This window comes from Nicotiana sylvestris, chromosome 11 (assembly GCF_000393655.2).
Source record: "Nicotiana sylvestris chromosome 11, ASM39365v2, whole genome shotgun sequence".
NCBI classification, from domain to species: Eukaryota; Viridiplantae; Streptophyta; class Magnoliopsida; order Solanales; family Solanaceae; genus Nicotiana; species Nicotiana sylvestris.
This window is the reverse complement of record NC_091067.1, coordinates 6007661-6024840: the sequence shown is the minus strand read 5'-3', so window position 1 is coordinate 6024840 and position 17180 is coordinate 6007661. Positions and strand designations below refer to the sequence as shown.

Sequence of the window (17180 nt, the reverse complement as noted above, 5' to 3'; positions counted from 1 at the left end):
ACTTTAGACTTCAAGGGGTCGTTTGGTTGGAATAAGATTTATGTCGGTATATGTTATATTGGGATAAGTCATGCTGGGATTAGTTATGCTGGAATTGTTGTTTATTCATTGTTTGGTATGTTGTATTAAGAATGACAATTGCATAATTTCTAAGAAGAAGATATAAGTTATACTGGTGCTAATTACCCCACCTTTAAATTAACACCGGGATAACTTATACCTGATTTGCTAACCAAACAAAATATTAAGGTGGTATTAAATTTTTATACCATCCTTATACCTTCTTATACCTCATATCAAACGACCCCAATCCAATGACCATTTCTATATTAGGTTAACTCACACAAGTCTATCAAGAGAAGATGAGAATATTCAAAACTAGAGAAAAACTGTAATAAGAAAAAAAATGGTTACCCCTCATGAGAAATTCATTAAGTCCATTTCAATTAGATGTGCTTTTTTGGATGAAAAACTAGTTGAAGATACTATGGAGAGACAACAGATAAAATATTTTATAATATTGTAAAGGATACGGTAAAAATAATTTAAAAATTGTATATACAACATTAAGGGGCAAATAAGTAATCATAGGACAAAGTGTATCTCAAAAAATGATGCAGATATTAGTTAGTAATCATAAAAGCATAGAGTGTGAATCAGAAAATGATACACCCAAAGTGTATAATGTGATGAGCTCAAAAGTGAAAGATAAACAAGTGATTTCTTCCATTTTGTAAACTTGATTTGCACCTATGTTTTTTTTTTCTCTCCAAATTTTTGTGAGTTGAAGTTGTATGAAAAATTTATAGAATTAGGTTATTTAAACAATTACAACTAATTTCATAGGTTCGAGTTGTAGAAGTAATAAAATGTCGGCCTTCTCCTGACCTGCTTGCACGGGACTGCCTTTTTAGTATTAATTGATAGTTTTAAATAAGTAATAAGTAAGCTATTAAATTATATTGGGGTAAAAGATCTATTACTCCCTCTGTTTCAATTTAAATGACAATTTTCCTTATTAGTTGGTTCCAAAAAAATAACATATTTCTATAATTGAAAATAATTCAACAACTCTTCATTTACCATTTTACGCTCAATAATTTTTTTTTATAACTACACAAATGACATAGTCTCACGTAGCTGTAACCCTAAGCTTCTAACAACACGTATTTTAAAAGTTCTTTTATTTTAAACTTGGTATCGAGTCAAACTAAATCATATAAATTAAAATTGAGGAATATAGTTTATACTATAACTTAAATCCAATTTATTTCCCTATCTATAATTCTCCCACTGATAGAAAATTTCTTTTAAATAATCCATATTTTAAAAAAAAAAAAAAAAAAAACCAAAACCCCTGCTAAAACCCCCTCTGCCCACACAACCAAGTACCAACTCATCTTATCTCCTCAAACTCTTCAACCATTTCCATGGCTTCTTTCAAAATCTCACTCCCTTCTTCTCATTTCTCATTCTTGAACTCAAATCCCAAATTCACATTCCCAAAAATTAAATCTTTTCCACTTTACTCAAACCCCTTTTGCATTAAATGTTCAAAGAGGATAAAAAGAAGAGGAAAATTGAGGTACCCATCAGAGAAAAAGAAGCTGAAACAGCAACAAGAAGAAGCTCAAGTTGATGTTAAAAACAAATTTGAAGGGATTTGGAGGCTATCTAAGCTCAATGTTTCAGTTCATAAAGACCCTGGAAAAGATTTCTTGGATCTTTCTGATGCTTTGCTACAAGAAATTGCTAAAGTTCTTGAATTTCCGGTAAAAAGAAATATTAACTTTATATTTATATTTTTGAGTGTTGTGTTAAGGGAAAGCAGTAGAAATTACAAAATGAAAATTGGGTTTTTAATTTGTGTTCATTTGACCAATCTGTTTAGTATGTTTTTGAGTGTTGTGGTAAGGGAAAGTAGTAAAAATTGCAGAGCAAGAATTGGTTTTTGAGCTTCTGTTCGATTAGTCTCAACTTAAAATAGTACTCCATCCGTTGCAATTTATGTGACATTATTTCCTTTTTAGTCGGTCCTAAAAAACACATTTCTATATTTAGTAACAATTTAACTTTAGAATGCTGATATTATAGCCACACAAATAATTATAGCTTATTTTAGATACAAGTTTCAAAAGTTTCATTTCTTTCTTAAACTCCGTACTTAGTTAAATAGGATACACATAAGATCAACTATTTTGCTTGAAAAAGTGGGATCATAAGTGAAAATAATGTTTGCTTTATAAAGAATGGGGACTTTTCCAGAGTATAATTTTAGTATTACAAGTTTATTGGAAGTGTAAATAATAGGCCACCTTATAGAAAGTGAACATTGTAAGAGATTTTAAATTTAGAGGTGGAGCTAGGGTTTTAAGTTTATGGGTTCTTGATTATAGAAAAGGCGGCTTAGTGGGTTATGTGATAAATTTTTATACATATTAAGTGGATTTTTAAAAACTAAATACAAAGTTTGAGCCAAAGCTAACTGGTTCTGTCGAACCCGTGCACAGTACACTAGCTCTGCCCCTGATTTAATATTCATAGATTGTAAACATTCACCAGTCTGATACAAAACTCCGTTATATGAGTTATAGGATCATTTAGCATCATGATGTTCACAATGTACATAATATGAATTAGTTATTTAGAAGAGCATACTTGATCCATGATGATTCTGCCGACGTTCAATATCATTGCCTTTCTACTTGCAAAATCTGTGTAAGCCAAAAATAGAGATGAGTCTAGTTCAAAAGCCATGGGGCACAACTACAAATACAATGTTGCGCAATTCAAAAGGAGAAGGAACACTATTAATTTGAGCTGGACAGAGTAATATGCATTTTTTATATGCAAGCTTAGGTATTTTCGGTATGTTCTCCTTTGCATTTTATTTGAAAATGTGCTCTTCTTTTCTGTTTTGTAGGTTGCTTCAATGTTGCCACAGGAGGCATTTAAAGTTGTTAGAAAATCTTTTGATGCTCGGAAGGTTTGTTTCCCTAGCAATTCTTTTGAAACATTCCCTCCTTGTCAGGGTTGTGTAGCTTGTTTTTTCCTTCTGTATCAAGTAATCTGCACGACAATTTTCTAATATTAGATGTTCAACCATCTTAAGTTCCAATATAACCACCATTTGGTGCTTTGGGATAACTTATTACCTTTACATTCGTTCTAAAGTTTAAGACGAAGACCATACTTAAGTGACATATCTAGACTATGAATATTTAAGAGCCAAAAGTATTAGGGTCATCCTGTTCCTTGTAAAAATGTTCATAACCAGGAATGTGATTTCGTGCGGTTGAAAATTCGAAGAATTCATGATCACATTGACCAGAAAAAAAGTTATCCAAATGTCCAACCATCTATCCGTTCATTTATTTATAGCAGTTCAGGCTTGTGATTGGGAAAAGAAAACATATCCAAACCTAAAGCTACTTGTATTGAGAAACATGCATGTATCTACTTTGATTTCTGAATACTTTATCCTACCGATTTGATACTTAATTTGCAATTGAGCTTACTATGGTATGTGTTCTTGAAGATAGTTTAGGGGCTATAATGTTGCCATTCAACTTTAATTTGTAATAGCTACAGTTGAACACCATGGGTGTATCATGTATGTATTTGACTGCTTCGTTAACCTTATTGCAGTTGCAAAAGGAACCAAAGTTTGTGTATTCAGTGGATATGGATGTCCAAAAACTAATAGATTTAGAGCCCCGTACTTGGGAATTCATCTCTGAATTGGAACCCAAGGTTGGCCTAATTGAACATTTGCCTCATGACAGAACTTCCGGGGATATAATGAGCATAGTACACGATTGCCGAAAGTTGGATGAGAATGCAAGTACTTCAGAAAGCGGAGATATGAATCTCTGTAACGGATCACATACATATCCAAATTATAGAAAACCAAAAGTTGCCGTTGTTGGTAGTGGGCCTGCGGGGTTGTTTGCTTCACTTGTGCTTGCTGAATTTGGAGCAGATGTTACAGTGATGGAAAGGGGACAAGCCGTTGAGAAAAGGGGCCGTGATATTGGTGCTCTGATTGTTCGACGGATATTGCAGGAGGAGAGCAACTTTTGCTTTGGGGAGGTTATATCCCGATTCACTTATTTCCTTCAAAGGTTTTTCCAGCTTCTTGAGATTAATTTCTGCAATCTACCTCTGTACATTTTGTTCAACTATCTGCATGGCATTTTACCGGCCATATATAAAAAAAATTACTTTCAAATTTGTTTATTCGTTTACTGGAATACTCAAATAGATAAGTATTAAATCTTAAAAGGGAGAATCAACTCGCTACTTGCACTGCAAGATTTGGAAAGAGATGTTTTAGTGCTAGAATTAAGTAACTGTTTTCAGTGATTTAGATCTGTATGCCGTTTCATCATCTTACTGGTTTTCGATTTCTGGTTTATGGGGTCAAATCGCTCATATGATGTTACAGTCATTGGGTCTCTTTAGCTACTTATTTACGAAGGACTTATGTGTTACAGGGTGGTGCAGGTACTTGGAGCGATGGTAAGCTAGTTACTAGAATTGGAAGAAACAGCGGTAGTGTTTTAGCAGTAAGTTGCTTAATCCTGGAAAGTTACACTCTGATTTTTACCTATGCATTCTTTCATACGCGTTCGTTGGGTCAGTTATCCTTGTCATTTTACCCTTGTCTTGTATTTTAGGTTTTGGAAACGTTGGTCCACTTTGGAGCTCCGAAGAAAATTTTGGTTGATGGAAAACCTCATCTAGGAACTGATAAATTGGTACCACTGCTTCAAAACTTCCGGCGGTACCTGGAAGAGTTGGGTGTAAGTAATTGTAACTTATCCTAGAAAAGAAATATGAGACTTTTTTATGCTTTTGGACACAAAAAATGTGATTTTCAAAAAATGCAGTTTTTGGAGTTAAGTTGAAAAAATATATTTGGAATTTAAAATTGTATTTGAACATGCATTTTACTTGAAAAAATATTACATTTTTGTGAAGGGAAATGAAATTTTACAGAAAAAGTGGTAAAACCCACTTTTTGAAACTTGGAAACAACAACAACAACAACAACAAATCCAGTGTAATCCCACAAGTGGGGTCTGGGGAGGGTAGTGCGTACGCAGGCCTTACCCTTACCTTGTGAAGATAGAAAGGTTGTTTCCTTATAGACCCTCGGCTTAAGAAACACTAAACAGGAAGCAACCAAGCAAAGTTTTGAAGCTTGGAAACTCATCCTAAAATAAAAATTAAAAAATTTAGTCCAATGTATAACCAAACAAGTTTTGGAAAACAATTTCAAAAAAGAAAAGGAAAATTATTGTATGGAGGGTCTTAAGAAATTTTGTTTTCTTGCTTGTATGGTCAGGTCAACATCATGTTTGGAACAAGGGTAGATGATTTACTTGTCAAAGATGAACATGTGTTGGGAGTCAAAGTTTCTGATTCAAGCGATAACAGCTCACACTCCACGAGCCAGAATTTGAGTTATGATGCAGTGGTTCTTGCAGTTGGACACTCTGCACGTGATACATATCAGATGCTTCTTTCACATGGGGTCAACCTGGTCGAAAAAGATTTTGCTGTAAGCTGCTGTCCATGTGAATTATTTATGCGTGTTTATATCTTCTTTTTCCTTCCATTAATAGAAGTGTTTGGATCTACATGTACATATGCTTTATAGCTTTACGGCTTGGGTTGCTGTTGTGTGTTTTATGATGCTCGGACTCTCCAAAAATGCCAACGGGTGCGTGTCGGATCCTCCAAAAATAGTGTATTTTTGGAGGATCCGACATGGGTGTGGCGGCATTTTGGAGAGTCTGCGCAACATAGTAGGTCTTATCTAATTACAAGTCATTAAACCTCTTTTCCGGCCAAAGACAAAAGAATAGGGAGGGGGGAGCATTTACTAAGTGGTGCTCTGGTGGGCTTACCATGGCACGGTTAATTTCTTACATTTTTAGTTACAGCAAAAGGAAAAAAAAAATTTTTTATTTGTGGTAGGAAGGTGGGATATTATCCAGATGTGGGTATTAACATTAAACTTCATTCAAATACATCAACATCTTGGTCCGATTTGATTTATATAAATTTAGTCCTTAAAAGTTGAATAAATCAGTAGCATTTTATATAAATATTTGATCATATTAGGGCCTCCTGCACTAAGATTTGAATGTGCACACCGAATGAACTCCCATATGGCATAAATTTAGTCCTTAGAGATTGAATAACAGAAGTCTGTGTTACTTGGTCAGTCCAAATGGATTGACTTCACTAATAATGGAGTTTATTCTAAAATGCGGTTAGCAGAAGGACATGTCTGATATGTATACATCTATAACTTGATATCTAAACCCTCACTTTTCCTTTATTTTTGAGTCTTACAATAGGTTGAAAATCCACTAAGAAATCAAAATTTCGCAGACTGCTTTATTTTCTTGTAAACAGTAGAGTGCTGCTGCTAGGGATGTAATCCTGTCTCTGTGTTGGGTGCAAGTTGTCTGTTCTTTTCTCTCCTTGATGACTTTTTCTTATTTTTGGTTCATTAGTATTGGCACTCGTGGTATTGATTTTTGCTATAACCTTGTTGGTATCCCATCATTGTCAAAGATACTTGCATTCTCCTAATAACTTGTATAATTACAGGTTGGTCTGCGGGTTGAGCATCCTCAAGAATTAATTAACAGCATACAGGTTTGTCACTAAATAGTAAATACAATCAAGTCGTTGATTTACTAGTTATACAGTGTATTTTTAGCTTTTCCTGCCGTATCATGATGAGGAGATGTTGATTTATCAGATTTTCTTTAACAACACTAGAAATGTTTGGCTTTGACTGTCCCTTGTATCAATGTCGAGTAAAGAAACTCCTCTTTCTTAAATGATGCTACAGTAGTGATCCAGTGGGTAATAGCTTATTTTCTATTATACATACTAACGGTAATTCAAGAGTTTGCCATGGTGTACTTGCGACCTTGAAGTTCCTCTTTTAGATGAAATCAACATATGTGTGTTGACCGTCTTAGTTGAAAATAAAGTTTAAATTTAATATTTCCCTCTAGTATTTCTTTGTTGTTCTTCAACTTACAATGCTTATTCATTGTCTGTGAGCAAGTACATTTGTTGTATTTTCCCCTCTTAGGTGAAGTATATCTTCGCAAATTTATCATGAAAATAATTTGCTTTTGGTCCAAAAATGTTCAGTATTCTGGATTAGCCAACGAAGTTTTAAGTGGACGTGGGAAAGTGCCTGTCGCTGATTACAAGGTCGTTGAATATGTGAATGCAGAAGATATTGCCTTGCCTTCAAATTCTGGACCAATAAATCGCAGTTGTTACTCCTTTTGCATGTGTCCTGGTGGCCAGGTACAAACAACTGCTCTTGTTCATAATCGCTGAATGAAATATTATGATTGATCTGACATTTGTTTATGCTTTTCCAACTTTCTGATTAGCAATTATATTGAATTCCCTTTCATGCACCATATCCATGGTTCGCAACTTTTTGTTCATTTTGCGCGTAATAGTCATTGTAGATGACTGATGACAACAGCTAGAAACGTTTACACACGTAGATTAAGTTAGTGATATCTGAAAGAAATGCATTTTTCAATTGACTTCAATGTCCATTTCGATATAATTTACTGGACAAGATTTTGGCAGGTAGTTCTAACTAGTACAGATCCATCAGAGCTCTGTATAAATGGCATGTCCTTTTCTCGTCGGTCGTCTAAATGGGCAAATGCTGCACTTGTTGTTACAGTCTCATCAAAGGATTTTTCTGCTTTGGACTTGAATGGACCTCTCGCTGGTGTTGAATTTCAGGTACTTCTTAAGTGTCCATACTAGTCGCTTAGACATAAACCTGTTATGCGGGAACTATCTTGGGTTCCTGAATGTTCACATTGAATTCTGTGATATAATATGAAGCAGATATTACTGACATGTTTGGTAGTAATAATTAGTAAAAGAATATCTGTGTCTCGAAGGAGAAGCTATTGAGCTGATTGCATAATTACCTCGTTTGCTTTGATTTCTTCAGCATGCACTTGTTGGGATGAGAATGGAAGGTTTTTGTATTGCATATGAAAGTGAGTTCGAAAGCAGGTTCCAGTGTATCTGTTATGTTGAAAAAGAAATGAAATCAACTTTTTTTTTTGTCTGGAAAAACAGGCATTATCTTGATATATCAGAAAATAGAAACCATAACATTATTTGATAAAAGAAGTACGCCATAAACAAAAGTTTTCGTCTTTGAGAACTTAGTTCAATCGGTGGATTGTCACCTTTGGTTGGACATTGGTTTTCTATATTCTTTCCTTGCAAAGTAACTGTTTTATTACCCCTAAGCCACTAGTCTAACGGAGTTACCTTTTGCTTTTGCCATTTAAAATGCTACTCATGTATTTTGATTTCGGTTGTATAATTGCAGAGAATGTTTGAACGCAAAGCGGCTGCAATGGGTGGAGGCAATTTCGTGGTACCTGTTCAAACGGTGACCGATTTTCTTGACAGCAAATTGTCAGGTATACCTCTTTGTTGGATTCGGCACAATTGGGGTTAGATATTTGGAATAAGATACTTATGTGGCTTAAAATTTGTTTTACAGTGACATCATTGCCGTCTTCCAGTTATAGATTAGGAGTAAGAGCAGCAAATCTCCACGAATTATTCCCTAGTCACATAACCAGTTCTCTGCAACATTCACTTTTAAAGTTTGACAAAGAGGTAAGTTTTTCCTGTCTTGAGCAATTGATATCTCGTATATATAATGTCCGTCTCTGAAAATTAACACCACATCTGTTGATCCTGGAACTACAGTTGCCGGGATTTATTTCCAGTAATGCTCTTCTTCATGGAGTAGAGGTAATGCACGCCTTTCTTCGTGAAATCATAAAGCATCGAATTCAGTTTTACATACGGATTTTTGGACTAAGTATTCGAGTTAATAACATCCACATTTTCTTGGTTCTGGAACCAAAATTGTAACATAGTTTCGTCCTCATTACAGACAAGAACTAGTTCACCTGTCCAGATTTCTCGAAGGGCTGATACTTACGAGTGCACATCCCTAAGAGGACTTTACCCTATCGGAGAAGGAGCGGGTTATGCTGGTGGGATAGTAAGTGCAGCAGTTGATGGCATGTACAGCGGCTTTGCATTGGCGAAAAGTTTAGGTCTTTTTCATGGCAGCATCGAGTCGGTTTTAGGGAAGGCTCAGAATGCTGGAGTTGCAAAATACTGACACCATTATTTTGTTTTCACCAATTTCACACTCACACTGTAAATCACAAGGTGCCTACCGCGATCTGCAAGTTGCAGCACTTCATTTTTTAGTCCATGTGTAAAAGGCCAATTTCCGGAAACAACCTCTCTACCTTCACAAGGTAGGGTCAGGTCTGCGTACACTCCCCCTCACACCCCACCATATGGGATTACACTGGGTTCTTTGTTGTTGTAAAAGGGCAGTACGATGCATTAAGTTCTCGCTATAGTTCCTCGTCTCCTTGGGCATTTGTACTAAATTGCTAATTGGTAATTGCTAATTGCTAGGAGCAACCTAGACAGTAGACGGGTGATGGTTTTAGATGATTCTGCTCTAGTGGAGATAAAAAGTAAAATAAATGCATGCTCTCTTTTGAAATGTATTGATATTGTTGTTATTTTGTGCAATTAATGAACACCATAATATTCTGAATAGGACCACCAATGTACAACCTCTGTTTCAACAATAATTCTACCTCTTGTTGATTCATTTCAAAATTTGTGTTAATTTTACTTGATATTTAACTTTATAAGTATAATCATTACCCTGCACCCCTTGGCATTTATTTATTTGTATACATGACAGCAAGAACTGTGATACTTATGGCTCGTTTGGTACGAGGGATAAGGGATAATTGATCTCGAGATTAAATTTGATATGAGTTTATTCACGTTTGATTGGGATAAAATCATGGTATTATTTTTATTCCTATGGGAGGATGTGATAACAATTCCGGAGTAATTAATCCTAAAATAACTAATCTAGTGATAACTTGTTCCCGACCAAACGACCCTTTAGGAATCAAACAAAGTTCAACAATTAGAATCTAGTAATATCATCTCTAATAGGCCAATATAAACATCATAGTTAAGCCACATGCATAAAACATCAAATCTATGTTGTTGGTTGGATTTTCTTGACCATAATGACATAATAAAACAATATATACAACAAAATGTAAACTAAAGATTTAAAAAATAAACAAAGTTGGTCAAAGTGGTAAAGTACCAAAACCGAAAAAGTAACCGCTAAAACAAAGTTGGCACATGAATGCCAATTATTTGGGCTCATATTTTAGTCTAAGAACGAATAACACTAGCACGGGCTAGCCATTTTTCGGATTGATCATTCAAAATAACAGTATTTGCAAAACATTAAAAAATAGCCATTATATTCTGCAACACGGAAAGGTCAAGCATAATATATTGAGATCGGTGCACCTATGTATGAACTTCCAGCATATTATGTTGGAACTCCAACACGTGGAAAGTTCCAGTATAATATACTGGATATTGGAGCATCGGTGCTTCAATCTCCAGTATATTATGCTGGACCGACATATTACACTGAAACTCTAGTATAATATACTGGAAACTCTAGTATAATATACTAGAGTTCCAGTATAATATACTGCAACTCCAGTATAATATACTGGAGTTCCAATATATTATACTGGAGTATTTTTCCGGATTTTGAACAGTGTTTTCGTTCAGATTTATCTTTACATGAAAAGTGGCTAAATTTCGATTACTTTTAAAATTATAGCTATTTTTAAATGTCCACTTATAAATTTGACTATTTTTGAATTTTTCCCAATAACACTTGGCTAAGTACAAAATCTTTAATATTAGTTCTTTCTCAGTATTGTTCCAATTTTATCGGACATGCCATGTCAGGATTTAATATAAAATTTGAACAAAATTCTGGATATCACTCTAAACTTCTTTTTTATGATAAGTTGTGTCCACACTTTCGTTTATACATAGTGCGAAAATGCAAAGTATATTATGTCTAATAAATTTCCACCATATCTCTAAACTTATAAGTTTGATTCTACGTATCACGGGGCGGGCGAAGTTTGGTGGGCGAAAGGGGGTTCCTACGTGTCCCGGGGCGAAGTCAGGTGGCGAAAGGGGGTTCAGCCGAACCTCCTTGGCCCCAAAATTGTATCGTGTATATTAAATTTTTTCATGTACATATATTAGATGTTGTTTCTTAGCTTTTTTGCATTTTTTTAATCTCTTTAATAAAAATTCTGCTTTCGCTACTGGACCGTTGTACATTTTTGAAGTAACAAGAGTAGTGATTGAAAATGCTATAAGGGAAAATGAATATTTATTGAGGAATTTTCAGAAACCACTATTGTTTTGTAGCTATTAATTTCCTATAGCTACAATATACATAATTACTTCCTATAGCTACTATTCAGTTATTACGGTAGTGTATTCGCGTTGCTGTATTCATGAATACAATAGCAAAAAGCACCTAAAATCAGGGTAGTCCAGCTGCACGCACATGTATTCACATGTATTCGCGCTGCTATATTCATGAATACATCACTAAAAATCCCCTAAAATCAGGGCAGTCCAACTGTACGCGCATGTATTTACATGTATTCGTGATGCTGTATTCATGAATACAGCAGCAAAAAGTGCCTAATAACAAAAACCTTAAAAATAGGTATGTCCAGCTGTCTAATAACAAAAATAATATCAATTAGCGTGATACACTCCTAATATAACTCAACAAAATTAATTGTTACATGTCTCATTATCAACTCATTTAATTAGAATAATTTTTCAGTTGTATATAACTGTTGTATTTAACTTTAGTATTTAGTGTGTTTTAATTCTTTTTACTGTTGCATTCATTAGTTTCAATATTTGTATTTACTGTAATCGCTATTTTATATTCAGTGTATTCAAATGAATTTGTATTAACATTATTTTAGTTATTTCTAATATATGTTATTACTGTTGTAATCAATATATTTCATTGGTTGTGTTCAGTGTATTCTATTTGTATTTAGTGTTGTTACAACTCCTTTTTACCACCCCCTAAGGTGATATAAGGGAGTTTTTTTCAATTTAAGGGACAATCAAAACGGACTTATTTATTTAAAAAATCAGAGTCGCCACTTGGAATAATTTATGGTGTCCCAAGTCACCGGTTTAAAATCCCGAATCGAGGAAGATTTGACTATGTTCAATCCCGAAATCCGGGTAAGGAATTCTGTTAACCCGGGAGAAGGTGTTAGGCATTCCCGAGTTCCGTGGTTTTAGCATGGTCGCTTTGATCTTACTTGGCTTAATCAAATTGTTTGATTACTGATTTTAGAACCTATGTGCATTTGCCTCTTTTAATTAAGAAATTATCTTGAAACGGGTCACGCGCACGTGTACCCATTTGTTTGGCGCGTCAAAAATTATGTCACGCGAACGTGTCCACAATTAGTAACGCTTTATTACTATTAAGAAAGTTCGGCCAAAGTTGCGCGAACGCATACCCCGGTTTTATTTTTAGAAATCGTAATCATGTCACGCGGACGTGTCCACAACCACGATAGTATATTAAGCGTGCCTAAAACAAACTACAAATATTTGTCATTTTATATCTAGGTTTTAAAATTAATATGAGGGCCATGAATGATTAAATTATGGATGGCACACCTCAAACTATTAAAACTGAATTCAATTAGCGGCCTATTAGCAACCATTTTATTATTAAGAAAGTTTGTTTGAAGTTGCGCGAACACATACTCCGAGTTGATTTTTAGAATTGTAATCATGCTACGAGAACGTGTACACAATCACAATTGTATTTTAAACGCGCCTAAAGGCTTTTCTACGAATATTTATTCTTAACAATCTAATTATAACATTGGTGAGGGCCATAAGCGATTTAATTAAATGGCACACCTCAATCTAATTAAAAGAGTTACTCTAATCAACGTAATCTAAGGCCACTCTTGCACAACTATTAGCTGAAAGGAAAATGGTATTTGTACTAGGCCTTTAAGTATTTGGGCCAAGTCTGTTTTGGGCTTTCATCCGCAAAAAACGGTTTAAAAAGGGAATTGGGCTCGAAGGCGAGCCCAAGGAATGTGATTAAGCAAACGTCTGCCCGTCTCCAAATGACCCCAAAATCCAGGCCCAAAGTAAGCTAATTCTGATGAAAAGTAAATGCTGAGGGGCGTGGGACTCAAGATCGAGTCAAACAGAGTGGAGGAAACATCTGAGGCCTAACAAAGCTGGTTGAGCCCATTCGACTATGATCAACATGCAATAATATGATGTACAAGCTCTAAATGCTACAACACCCAAATAACCATATCACACATCTAAAAGAAATACTGTTTTGAATTTAATTGAATTAGTAACATAGGGATATGGCTATGCAACATTCAAATCTTAATTTAGCTCAAGCTGAATTATAAACAATTTGTATGAAATTCAAACCTCAATTTTAACCTTTCTAATACAAATAGTAGTGGAAATCCTACACAATTGAAATGTTTAGCACTTGTCAAACTAACAACTTATTACTCAAATTATAGCTCCTCAAGAACAAAAATGTTTAAACCAGACTATAGAAGGAAATAAGCCAACGAGATTGTAATCTGACTAACCCTAAATCTGAAAATCAACATTGACTTTGAACAGATTTAAACGAAACCAAAAAGAAGTTCATCATCTGACTTAGATCCCTACTGCAGAAAGCTTTGAGCATTCTCTATGCCCATGACATGTTTTTAACTAACTCACAACCCAATAGAATAAACTGAAATCTTAATCCAAGACATAACAATGTGATACAACATCAGTAACATGAAAGAGTAAGTAGAATGCATATAAGAAAGCTAAACTATTACAGAAAAATGAATGAAATTAAGGAACATGGGAATATGATTCAACAGGAAACTCATATTCATTAGATTTCCACATCGGATTGCACATTTATACTTCACGTGCCATTCACAGTCCATGAAGTACCTGAAGGTTAAAATAAAATAAAGAGAATGAGGATTTCAGCAATAGCCGAAGGATGAGCAAATCAGCAAATCGACACAACAATAATCAGCTCCCTCAGACTATCTTTACCCCAGATAGTTCAGTAATCCCTTAAAACATTTAAGTTTTTACTGACAGTGAAAACCAAGAAGCAATTTCAAACAATTTTCAACCAAAAATGATGTAGAACTTTGAGTGTTTTTTCAGGATCTCAGTGACTGATTTTTGAGTAAAAGAAGGGTCTATATATATCCCTTTTGGGGTGCCATGTGATGCTAAAAACAGAATGAGAATTATTCCCTCACAAGGCATCTTTAACCACCTGGACAGCTGGATGTCCTTCATTGGCTCATCATTTTGGTGCTAACCAAATGGGGATAGTTGCCCCAGGTTCTAGAACCTTCGCATACTAATCCTTATCTGAAAATTCTATTCCTAACTCCTACATTAACCCTCTAAGTTCTTAATTATTCAATTAACCCCCTGAAAGTTCTGAATATTTACAAATTAAAGCACAAAACACAAAACAAGAACCAACAAGCAGCAGAAATCAAATGGCACCAATTTCCTAATCTTAAATATGTTTATCATTGAAATGGAATCAGGAAAAACATAACATTTGAACAATTTAAACCAATATCATTATTAACGAATTGAGGTTCGAACTTTTGAATCAAATTTAACACTGCCTCAACAGGGCAACCAAACTATAATGAAAGATTAAACATGCTTGCTTCCAAACAAACTTGCCTAAGCATGAACTAAACAAATCCGGATAAACTGAAAAATCTAATGACATTGATAGGAAATTAATGAACTAATCCTAAAATACTGCTAACACAATGTTTAAGTACAGAAACTAACAAACAATTTTGAAGCACTAAAAACCCTAGATCATGCAACTATGAATCAAATCAAACGCAACAAGAAATCAACTAATGGAAAGAAAGAAAAAAAAGTAGCTAAGAAAAGAAACAAACTTTTACCTATACCAATTAGGACTTGGAGGGGGGGCTAGCTGGAACCCAGATATGGTTGATGAGGGTTTGAAACAATGAATCAGGCCCACATGAATCAATTGCTCCCGTTGAGAGCAAATGACTCATGCTGGTATGATCCATTCAAAATCCGGTAGGATTTTGGTGGCAGCGGTCTCTAGGGTTTGAATTTAGAGGGAGATGGAAGTGAAGAATGGACTTAGGGTTGAGGGGGAGGGACTGTTCCGACATATATGTATTAACTAAGTGCTTAGTTCCGAGCCATTGCATTATCAAAATCCAACGGCTGTGATGAGTTACTGCCAGAACGGGGTCGTTTGGAGATAGGGCGGGTCCGGACCGGGTTAAACTATTGGGTTGTGGCTAGAAACGGGTAAGGGATTTGGGCTCTAATTAAAACGGCCTTTTTCTAATTCTTTTTCTCCTCTTTTTCAATTGTTTTTCTTTTCTTTTTTAACTAATAAATAATTAAAAAACCTAAATTAATTTGCAAAATTAAAATAATTATCTACTATAATACTTACAAAAAATTAATTACTCCTAGATTAAACGAGAAAATTACTAATCTAAAGTTAAAAGGCTAAAAATGCAAAAGTAAGCCCATTTTTTGTGATTTTCAATTTTAATAAAGAAACTAATTCACTAATTAACCTTAAAAAATGTAAAAATGAAACTTAAATATAATGCATGATATTTTTGACATTTTTATGATTTTTAACAAAAATAAACATGCACAGAAATGCAAACAATTAGCACAAATTCCCACAAAATCCTATAAAATTGTAGAAAAATGGAAAAAATTATTTTTCTTGTATTTTATGGGAGTAATTCCTATAGGACAAAAATCACGTGCTCACAGATACCCCTCTTTGCTCGGAAATACGAAGAGTTTTCGTGCAAAGATAAAGTGAGCGGATACGAGCGATTTTTGCTCGTTTGAATACTCCGTGGTAAGAATTTCTGAAAGATTTGACCGCACCCTGCTTTAGAGATTGCCTACATATCCTTGGCGATAAAGGAATCAGGTCAGTGTAGTTCGGGAAGTTTCGGTAGCTGGGACTACCAGGAAGCTGTGATTTCACTGCTGCTGCTGCTGCTACTGCTTGCTAAACTCCTTATTACACCAAAGGCAAAATAAAAACTAGACTAAACTATGATCTATGAATTACAAGAATCCTATCTGCATATCTTCAAACTTGATATCACATTTTCTGCTGCTCTGCTGACTTGTACTCTCCAGGTGAGCTTCCTTTGTTGCTAACTTGAATTGCATTCTGAAGTGAATTCCCTTATTCTCCAGGTAGGCGCCTGATTGCTAATACTCGAACTGTCTTCCTTCGAAACTTGAACTGCCTTCCCTTGTTCTCCAAGTGGGCGTCTGATTGCTGATCTTCAACTATTTTTCCTTGAACATTGAACTGCCTTCCTTGTTCCCCATGTGGGTGCCTGATTGCCAAAACTTGAACTGTATTCACTTGCTCTCTAGGTGGGCGCCTGATTTCCAAAACCTGAACTACTTTTTATCGAAACTTGACCTGTTTCCCTTGAAACCTGTGTTGTCTTCCTTTGAAATTTGAACTGTTTTCCTTGTTCTCCATGTGGGTGCCTGATTGCCAAAACTTGAACTGTATTTCCTTTATCTCCAGGTGGGCGCCTGATTGCCAAAACTTTAACTGTATTCTCTTGCTCTCCAGGTAGGTTCCTGATTGCCAAAACTTGAACTGCTTTTGCTCGAAACTTGACCTGCTTTCCCTTGTTCTCCAAGTGGGTGCCTGATTTCCAATACTTACACTGTTTTTCCCTCGAAACTTGAACTGGTTCTCCTTGTTCTCCAGGTGGGTGCCTGATTTCCAACACTTGCACTGCTTTTCCCTTGTTCTCCAGGTAGGCTCCTGATTGCTGAACTTGAACCGTCTTCCTTTGAACATTGCTGCTTTCCCTTTGTTCTCTAGGTGGGTGCCTGATTACCAACATTTGAATTGTATTCCTTTCCTCTGAAACTTGAATTGTTTTCCCTTTTTTCCAGGTGGGCGCCTGATTGCAGACACTCGAACCATCTTCTCTTACTACTTGAGACTATTTTCCCTTGGAACTTGAACCATTTTCCCTTGTTTTCCAGGTGGGCGCCTGATTGCTGAACTTGAA

General features: G+C 35.2%; 1 protein-coding gene across 1 annotated transcript; it reads left to right on the top strand.

Annotated features, from left to right (window-relative positions):
• The first annotated feature begins 1366 nt into the window (after positions 1-1366).
• On the top strand, positions 1367-9744 carry LOC104236917 (uncharacterized). Its single transcript, XM_009790963.2, has 13 exons — positions 1367-1772; positions 2924-2986; positions 3649-4092; positions 4497-4568; positions 4680-4805; positions 5351-5566; positions 6628-6675; positions 7186-7347; positions 7645-7806; positions 8414-8507; positions 8591-8709; positions 8803-8847; positions 8993-9744. The coding sequence occupies exons 1-13, from the start codon at positions 1431-1433 to the stop codon at positions 9224-9226; spliced, it is 2127 nt and encodes a 708-aa protein (XP_009789265.1). The 5' UTR covers positions 1367-1430; the 3' UTR covers positions 9227-9744.
• Positions 9745-17180: the final 7436 nt, after the last annotated feature.

Excerpts from the sequence above, each read along its gene's own strand:
- LOC104236917 (XM_009790963.2), top strand. The coding sequence starts at position 1,431 with ATGGCTTCTTTCAAAATCTCACTCCCTTCTTCTCATTTCTCATTCTTG. Across the intron at positions 4,569-4,679 it reads ACAGCGGTAGTGTTTTAGCA|GTTTTGGAAACGTTGGTCCA; the intron begins GTAAGTTGCTTA and ends CTTGTATTTTAG. Across the intron at positions 7,348-7,644 it reads GCATGTGTCCTGGTGGCCAG|GTAGTTCTAACTAGTACAGA; the intron begins GTACAAACAACT and ends AGATTTTGGCAG.